This window comes from Macrotis lagotis, chromosome 2, assembly GCF_037893015.1.
Source record: "Macrotis lagotis isolate mMagLag1 chromosome 2, bilby.v1.9.chrom.fasta, whole genome shotgun sequence".
Taxonomy (NCBI): domain Eukaryota; kingdom Metazoa; phylum Chordata; class Mammalia; order Peramelemorphia; family Peramelidae; genus Macrotis; species Macrotis lagotis.
Genome location: NC_133659.1, coordinates 254,641,509 through 254,651,484, shown reverse-complemented (window position 1 = coordinate 254,651,484; position 9,976 = coordinate 254,641,509). Strand labels below are relative to the sequence as shown.

Sequence of the window (9,976 nt, the reverse complement as noted above, 5' to 3'; positions counted from 1 at the left end):
ACCTTGCTTTAAAAAATTTTCTTTGATAGCTGGGTTTTCAGCATAATAATTTTCCTTTGCAATCCTATGTGTTTAAAAGCTCTATTCTAAGAAGGAGTCCTTAGGTTTCACCAGACTGTCAATGTCCATGGCATTAAAAAAATTAAGAATCCCTGGTGTAAAGAAATTATTCAGCCCCAAAACTACTTTTATCTCTGTGACATGAACTATCTAAGTAATTTCAAATATGTAGTCTATGTTTTCCCTATGTCCTCGTTACAAACACAATTGACTCAGGATGAATGACAAAAGCACTTTATTGAGGATACACCAAAACGGGAACAGAACAAGATGTGAGGGAGCAGTAAAGGAAAGAAAAGAAAATCAAAGGATAATGGACTGTGTGCCAACCTTGAAGAATTTGGTGATGGAGAATGAATTTTGGACTGGTATAAATAAGCTAAGAGTGTTAGATCTCCTATTTTAAGAGGGAGAAGGTGTATCTGACTGAAGGAATGTAAACATACCCCGATCTGGGTGGGAGAAAGCATATCTAGTTGGGAAAGGACATGTCTGTTTAGAAGATGCAAAGACCACCATCTGGTGGAAGATTGCACATCTAGTGCAATGGCCGAAATTATTGAGAAAAGGATATGATTATTTAAAAAGAGGGAGTGGAGCCTCCTAGCTATTTTTCTCCTCTGTCTAACCAAGACTATCAAGTGATAACTCTCTCCTGGTGCAGTGAGAAAACCAGTTCAGAGCAGCAACAAGGCAATAAAACACCCAGAAAATGTTGTCCAAAGACAATGGAAGGGGGGTAGAAAAGAGGATGCTCTCATCCCCAAGCAGTTACTGTAAGCCAAACCCAAAGGCCATGGGGCAGAGATAGGAACTTAAGGAGAGAGAGGCCCAGAAATTGAGGAGATAGGGTTGTGGTGTGCTCAGGTAGGTAAAGGGAGACACCTCCCCATTATCGGCTGGTTCTCTTGGACAGGCTGGTGGAGGAGACGATCTTTGTGCTGGTGCCGCCTCCACTAATCCCAAAGCCGCTTCCGCTGCCGAAACCACTGCCAAGTCCAAGCCCAGAGTGGCCTCCAAAGCCTCCGCCGAGAGCTCCAGAGCTGACGCTGCCACCAACCACAGCTGTTTGAGGAGAAGCAAAAAAAAATAATAATAATAATAAGCTATTGAATTAAATCAACAATTCTGAGATCAGGGCTCAAATATGACTCAACATATGAGCAAGAGAACATGAGGGCTACTTACAGATGCTTATAGCACTCTGGCATTCTCCAGACATCCTGTAGGAGGAGAAAAATAGCTGGTTAATCATAAGTCATTTTGTTTAGCCCCTAAGTCTAGATAGGATTATTCCTCTCACCCTCCCAAACAGATGAGAATACCCTATTTTCATACCTCCTGTTTCATTCAAACAACAATTTCTGAAGGAAATATTCTTTAGATTCATCTAAAGATCTTACTAGAAAACTATTCTGACTTGGCACAGATCTAGCTACCTATCCTAATGTGAATTCTGAACACATCAGGAAAGACTTGAACCAAGCAGCAGGGGAAAGATTTGCGCTCACAAGCCAGGTTCATTTTCTTTGCCTATGGGCTTCCACATTCCCTCTATGCCTCCCCACCTCTGCCACTACCTTACCTGCACTCTTCTCCTTCCAAAAGCTTCCTGTAAGTGGCAATCTCAAGGTCTAGGGCCAGTTTGACGTTCATCAGGTCTTGATAGTCTCGCAATTGCCGGGTCAGCTCCTCCTTGGCCTTCCGTAGAGCACCCTCTAGCTCATTTTGTTTGCTGAGGGCATCCTTCAGGGCCAGCTCCCCACGCTGTTCAGCATCAGCCACCGATGTCTGCAGAGTTTGGCACTACAAGGGGCAAGGAAGTCTTATTATCAGAGAGTACAGAGCTCCACACAGAGCAAGAGACTAGACAAGAATAGCATCAATTGTAAGTGATGGAGCCAAAATTAAAATGCAAATTCTTTGACTTTAAAGTATTTTTTAAAAAAGCTTATTAACTCTCATTCCAAACTCAGAAATCTCATTACTGTTTATTTCACACTGCCTTATATACATTGAAAACCTAAAAGAGATAGATATTTATCAGCTTTCAGCATCATTGTTACTGTTATTATAGAAAACTGAGGACTAGTAAGGGAAAATGACTCACCCAAAGTTATCCCACCAATTAATGGCAGAACTAGTTGCTGAATCCAGGTTTCCTTACTTTAGCCTTCTAATTAAGTGGACAGATGTCCATCTGATCTGTCTTAGACATTTCACCTGTTTGACTCTCTTGCTTTACTCAGCTTTGTCATTCCTTCACCCTCACTGTTGTATCACCCTATTCCATCTTCCAAGGTTGTGGAACAAGGTGGGACTCACCTGTTTCTTGACATTCTCGATCTCAGCCCGAAGCCTCTGGATCATCCTGTTGAGCTCAGAGATCTCACTCTTTGTACTCTTCAGGTTATCACCATGAAGGTCAGCAGAAATCTGCAGTTGCTGGACCTGAAGGTCAGGGAAATGCCAAATTGGATCAACTCTCTACTCTCCAAGTTGAATGACATGATTACTCATTCCAAAATATTAAATAATCTTTAATCAATTCAATCTCATTTAGGGACACCTTTATGAGATCCTTTGAAGCAGATTAACCATTATTCTGCTTAGCTGAGGCATTTACTTAAATTAACCAAGAATGTATTGATGGATAGTGTAGTCTTAGAAATTCCAGAAGCATAACCCCACAGACCATCCCCATCCCTAATCCCACAACTCATCCATAACTCACCTTTTTCTGGTACAGATTTTGAGCCTCTGCCTTGCTCTTCTGAACAATATCCTCATACTGTAGCTGAATATCATTGATGATGCTGTTCAGGTCCAGAGATCGGTTATTGTCCATGGAGAGGACCACAGAAGTGTCACTGACATGAGTCTGCATCTGGGACAGTTCCTACATAGTGCAAAGATAGATGCTTACCTCAGCACCCTAAGGTCTGCCTTCTAAATCATTTACAAACCTGATTTTTTTTTCAGTTTAAGTGGGATTAGTCCATAGAGGTTTAAATTGGTCTAAAGCTGCTAGCCCTAGGCAATACTATGTGGTGGAAGCAGTAGGAGAGAGGGGACTCATTGAGGGAGGGTATAGCAAAATGGGAAAAGTCCTGGTCTCAGAATCAAAAGACATGGATTCATGTCTGACCTTAGACACATATTTTCAAACTATGTGACTATAAGTAACTCATGACCTCTTTGAACCTCAATTTCCTCCTCAGTAAAATAAGGATGAGAATATTTACACTGAAGCATATACCTCATGGAGATGTTGAAAGGAAAGTGTTTAGACAATTTTAAAGAGATAGCAGTGTGAGCTATTTGTGCAGGAGACTAGGGTCTACTGTTCTGCAATAACTGAGTTTCAAAAGCTCTTATTCAATTTAGTTCAGTATTCAATATCTTCCTTTAACTCAGAGGCACTCCATAAGATGGAATGGATCACTCTCACCAGTGAAATTCTTGATTCTGAGGAATGCCATTAACTGAACCAGTCACTTCCTCCCACAGAATCTCTAGCTTATGATCACTTCTACCATTTTTAGTTCTTCTCTAATGAGTTTTTCATTTTCCAGAAAAGGAAGAAGAGTTACTTTAAATGGACAGAACCTTATTTTTAACCAACAGTATCACAGATCCAAAGGAAAATAAAGGAGTCCTCACCATTTCATAAAGGACCTTCATGAAGTTAATCTCATCATTTAGGGAATCCACCTTGGCCTGTAGCTCCACTTTGTTCATGTAGGCACCATCTACATCCTACAAAAGGGATAGATAAGTACCATTTTGTTAATGGAAGGATATCAAACTTCATCAGGAAGAATTTCATTAGATTTTTTAAAATAATTATAAAAAACTCATTGAAGGGGGAAGTGGCCAGTAGGGTATCAATTTCTAACTGTAGGGACAGTTCTAAAGAATGTCTGGGGAGGAAGGGAATGAATCAGCCAAATGAATCATCTGCACAGTCTTAATTTCTCAGTTCCTCACTCCATTCCCCAATTCCATTTGACTTGGGAATTGATTTGATTTGGTTCAGTGGGGATGGATAAACTAGATGAATAAGGTCAAAGACTGACAAAAAAAAGGAAAGCCATGTTATCACAGGCATTTTTCTGCTGTCTTCATCATCAGTTCAATTCAATAAGCATTCATTGACTACCTACTATGTGCAAAGTACTATGTAAGGCTTTACATACACACACACACACACATACACACACACACACACACACACACACACACACACACACATACACATACCCCAGACCCTCAGAGAGCTCACATCCTACCTTCTTGAGGACCACAAAGTCATTCTCAGCAGTTGTACGCTTGTTGATCTCTTCTTCATATCTGTTGAGGTCAGAGAGAAGGGGGGCAGGAGAAGGAAAACATGCTTAGCTATTGTTTCTTGAGTCATATATCTACAGGCTACCAAACACTGAGCTAATTTTAAATGTCCAGAAAATTGAATTTTCCAGAATTCTCCCTTAAAGCTGAAACCCTGAAAATCAGTCTTGATGCTACAGAAACAAAGAGAAAATTCTAAAATTTATTCCAAAGGGAGAGGAAAAGGAATTGAGGAATTGATGCTTCACAGAAGAAAGTCAGCTCTCATCCAGATAATTTGATGTAACAGAAATAATTCAGGATTTCTACCCAATTTGTCTATCTTGGTGATTCCTAGCTGATATTTGTTCTCCTTTGGTGCAGTACAGTAACAGCCTTTCTTAGCATAAGAAGAAAGACTTGTATTTTCTCACCACTATGTGCCTATCTGGAGTTGGAAAGAAGAATCAGAGATGTCAGATCTGGAAGGGATCTTAACTTTCACCTAATTTTACAGAAATGACTTGGGTGAAAAGAAATGATTTGTTCAAGGTCATTCAGCTGATCAGTGATAGAGCTGAAAATAGATTACCAAATCAGTACTATTGCCATCATATACTGCCTCTACTTGTTGAACCTCTGCTTGAAAGAGGGCTGGGTTTGGTGGAAAGATAATGGCTTCTGTTTGGAAAGGTTGACTTTGAGATATTTGGTTTTCAATGTCAAATAGGCAACTGTTGATGTAAATCACAACTTCACTCATTTATCTCCTCATTCGCTTATTTATTTAATCATTTGTGTTATTGAGTTCATAAAGAGGTGGATGTCTGGAGGAAAGAAGGACTCAATGACCTTTACTAACCCTTCAGTCAAGATAGCCAACTCTATAAACTAATAACTAGGAGATTGATGAGAGTAGACCTGAGTTGAGAATGGTCATTTGCACATGATATTGCTCTCCCAGAAAGTTAGACCTGGGAAGAGACCTCATAAACCAATTAACTCAACTCCTGTTAGAATGATAGCTCTTGCCCTCTCCTACTTCAGGCCCTACTCACTTATTCTTGAAGTCTTCCACACTGTCCTGCATAGCCTTCAACTCAGACTGCAAGCGACTCTTATCATTGAGCAAGGTGTCCAGCTGCTTCCTCAGACAGTTGACATAGGTCTCAAAGTAAGGTTCTAGGTTTTTGCTAGATGTGGTGGTTGTCTGCTGTTGCAGGAGATTCCACTTGGTCTCCAAGACTTTGTTTTGCTGTTCCAGGAACCTCACCTACAGCAAAAAAGGAAGCCAAGTAGGCAATGTCAATAGTTGTATCCTTGAGCAAGTGCATCTCAACTAATCCAAACAAGTCCTAGAAGAGAAACCCCAATTCAGAAGCAGATTGATTCACCAAGGCCTAAGTGGCTTAAGGTAAATTGAAGAAGAAACTTCCTGACTTTCAGAAATGGTTGTTTGAAAACAATGAGTTCCTGGAAAGAACTCAGTTTTTCTCTTCCAGAAGTTGAGTTCCTGGAAAAGAAATGCTTTACATCTAAAGAGAAGCCAAAATAGGCAATGAGTCATCTAAACTTGACTAAAGTTAGAGGGAAGATTAACCATAAATTCAGAATTTGAAGGGACCTAAGAAATAGGTAGGTATCAATTTTCCTGTATCTTCAATGAAATAGTTATAGCTTGAAAACTCTTTCCAATACTATCAATCTATGACTCTTTGATTTCCAATAGAGTTACAATAACTGTAAGTTTTCCTTTAATGAAAATAGCTTGACAGGTCACACCAAGATAAGGGCTTAGATAAGCACACAAAATTGAATTCTCAATTTGATTTTGGTGATAACTTCACCTTAAATGAGTTCAATGATTTTAGAAAAACATGAGAAGACTTTCATGAAATAATGAAGTGAAATGATCAGAACCAAGAGAACATTATATATAGTAACAGCAAAATTATTTTAAGAATTACTTTAAATGAATACTATTTTGATATTATAAATACCCAAAATTACTATAAAGGACATGTGAAGAAAGACACTATCTGCATCCAGAGAAAGAACTGATAAATCACATGTATAAAATATTTAGTATATATATAAAATATATAGTATGTGTAGAATAATTTTACATATATACCTATTTGTGTGTCTATTGGTAGCCATGGGGATGGAGAGAAGAGAAAGAAATTTACATGACAATTTTGTGGGACATATGAAAGGAATAGCAAGTTGCACATAGTAAATTTTCAATTTCATGTGCAATCATCTTTTTTATTGTATTTATTATATACAGAAATGCTTATTTTATTTCAAAAATTAAAGATAAAATTTAATAATAAGAAACATTTATAAAAGAAATAGATACATATAAAAGATATATTCCATTATGTAAATGGAAGAAACTAGAAATGATCTAGGTTTGAATCCTGTGAATTAGATAATATTAAAATGACCTCAAAGTTAGCCTCCTTCAGATTTATAAGCACCAAAAGTCAATGATACTTTATAAGTTTATATAAATGCACTCTAATACTAATTTATACTTGGTAATATATTATACCTTAGTATTAGAATACTTAATATGCTATGTTTTCTAATACTAATATATACTTTGGTATATTCCCCACTTCCTGGCCTTTAAGAAGAAGAATAAATCATTAAGAACGAGGATTTAGAACTAGAGGGACTATTAGCAATCTTATAATCCCACTGCCTTGTTTTACAGGAAAGGAAACCAATATACATAAATATCTTTGAACATAGGTCTTTAAACCTCAAATCTAGGACTCCTTTGTCAACTTCTTTTTAGATATATTCAAACTTTTCTTGATCTGACTTACGTATATAGGATAAGCAAGATTTAGATATATTTTTAAAGACTGAGTAGAATTCAGGAAAGGGCATCAGGCATCATGCTCATCCAATTCTTTCATAATGTATGACTCAGTTGTTTGAAGGTTGATTAGCACTCTACCAACCATCACATTTGACTCTTATTCAACCCATTGGCTAGGATACGACCTGTCTAAACCAGACATGGGCTAGAGGAGAGGCCATTCTTCTCAGATTTGTGTTCACAATCAACTCCTCAATGGAGTTAAGCCATATTTTTCCCCAAGCCAAAACTTTCTCAAAATAGGGCAGCCCAAGTGGAATGATGATTCCCACTTTACAACCAGAGGGGCTGGAATTCAAAGGATGCATCACTTATTTAATATTATATAACATATTCTATGAGCTAAAACTCCCCAGTAGCTATATTTTGGTCTTTATAATATTTACCCACCCCAGTTCCAGTAGGTAACTTTCACATCTAGCATTTGGATAGGGCTATGCAGCAAACCTTTAGTTTAAAAGCACACTTTACAAATATTATTTCATTTTATCCTCACAACAACCCTGGGGAATAGGTGCTGTTATTATTCTCATTTTACAGATAAGGAAACTGAAGCAAACAGGATCCTACAACTATTAAGTGTCTGAAGTAGGATTTAAACTCAGGACTTCTTGAGTCCAGGTGGAGTACTGTGTGTCATCTATCTGGAAAATGATCTATGATCCCTCAAATTAGAAAAAAAGATTCTGTTTTGTAGCTAGGAAAAATTGAAACCCAGAGAGAACAACTAACTTGGTTTATCTCACATAGAAAAGAATCACAGAATTTTAGAGTTTAGTCTTAGAGATCATTTTTGTTCCTGAAGAAATGGAAACACAGAGAGGGAGTGACATGCCCAAGTTCACACAACTGGTACTTGTCAGAGCTTGCCCTCACCTCAAGTTCTCTGATTACAAATCAGTGTGAGATCCCAGAGCTCTACAGCCTCACGCCTGCTCCAATCTAGACTTAGAACAGCTTACCTTGTCAATGAAGGAGGCAAACTTGTTGTTGAGGGTCTTGATCTGCTCCCTCTCTTCTGACCGTACTTTCTGGATCTCTGGATCAATCTCCAGATGAAGTGGGGTCAGCAGACTTTGATTAATGGTTACTTCTTGGATCCCTCCAGCAGGGCATGCAGGAAAGTTGTTTCCCCCTTGACCACTAAATGCCCCACCAAAGCCTCCAGCACCAAAGCCTCCAGCACCAAAGCCTCCAGCACCAAAGCCTCCAGCACCGAATCCAAAGCCAGCCCCTTGCCGGCATCCTGCCATGCTGACACTCTTGTTCCTCCCAAAGTTATAGAGACTTTTACTGCCAAAGCCTCCATTAGAGGAGCAGCGGCCTCCACCCCCAGAGATGGAGGCAGAACTGAAGGCAGCCCGTCTGCTGCCACCCACCACTGCTGACCCACTGCTGAAGCCCCGAGGGCTGCCTCTGATGCTTTGAGGTCTGACAATCATGGCTGGTGGAGAAGAGAGGACCTTCAGAGAACAGGAGTCACCAGCAAGAGGAAAATTAAACTGGAGTCAGTGAGTGAACAGACCTCTGTTCAGGGCTCTTATATATGTGCTGGAGCAGTTGGGTTTGGTTGCAGGGGCATAAAAGGAAAAAAATCTAAAACATCCCTTGGGCTGGGTCTTTGGCAAAAACCCATCTTTCTTGTACCTGCCTTGTCACTAAACACACCTTCAGAAGTCATTTGGAGGGCACAGTTCCTTGGATCAGATGACTTGTGCCTGCATGGTAGCCTGCAGGGGCTCTCTATGCCCATTGATAACAAAGGCAAAGTCAGCAGTATTTGAGAATCAAGTATTACTCAGCAAGGAAGACCTGAGTCTACCCTAGGTCTGCCATTCACCAGTTAATTTTAGGATCGTAGAAATATGGAACACAGAGCTAAAAAAAAAAAAAAAGAGGTCATCTTTTTCCAAACTATCATACAGTTGAAGAAACTGAGACCCAAAAAAGTTAAGTAATAATAATTATATTAGAAGCTAAATGCTATCCTATTTTACAGATAAAGAAACTGAAGCAGACAGAGGTTAAGTGGCTCACCTAGAGCTAATAGGATGGTAAGCATTTGAGAGTACATTTGAACTCAGGTCTTTTAGATGTCAGGTCCAGTATTCTATCTACTGCACTATCTGGATACCTTAAGTGTCACACAGTCACACAGATAGTCGTTTTCAGATGCAAAATTTAAGCTCAGTTCCCTTAAATCCAAAACCAAGGGTCTTTCCATTATACCATTAGGATGGCTTGTGGCAAGCTACTCCACCTGTCCAAGTCTAGGTTTTTCTCATATATAGCAAATAAGGGTTAAACCACATGATTCTTAAGAGTCTCTTTCAAGTAATAATCTATAAATTCTCAGGTGACCTTTAGGACCCCTTCATAGATTGCTTCCTCTTCTATCCCAGCTCATCAACCTCTTTTTCTCATGATTCTTGATCCTGACCAAGATAATCTGGTGTACCATCAGTTGTTTTTCCATTTTCTATTTTCTCAAAATCCATTCTATATTTCCCTATGCCCAATACAATGCTTCCTATCCCCATCAACAAGGATTATAAAGTTGGAAGCAGTCAAAAGTCATCTAGAAAATAATAGCAGGGGCGGCTAGGTGGCACAGTGGATAAAGCACCAGCCCTGGAGTCAGGAGTACCTGGGTTCAAATCCGGTCTCAAACACTTAATAATTACCTAGCTGTGT

At 39.2% G+C, this 9,976-nt stretch overlaps 1 protein-coding gene across 1 annotated transcript; it reads right to left on the bottom strand.

The window, feature by feature from the left end:
• Nucleotides 1-278: 278 nt before the first annotated feature.
• KRT4 (keratin 4) lies at nucleotides 279-8,804 on the bottom strand. The gene is made up of 9 exons (XM_074225856.1): nucleotides 8,245-8,804; nucleotides 5,448-5,662; nucleotides 4,353-4,413; nucleotides 3,724-3,819; nucleotides 2,795-2,959; nucleotides 2,386-2,511; nucleotides 1,646-1,866; nucleotides 1,249-1,283; nucleotides 279-1,125 (listed from the first exon to the last, which is right to left on the bottom strand). The coding sequence occupies exons 1-9, from the start codon at nucleotides 8,722-8,724 to the stop codon at nucleotides 953-955; spliced, it is 1,572 nt and encodes a 523-aa protein (XP_074081957.1). The 5' UTR covers nucleotides 8,725-8,804; the 3' UTR covers nucleotides 279-952.
• Nucleotides 8,805-9,976: the final 1,172 nt, after the last annotated feature.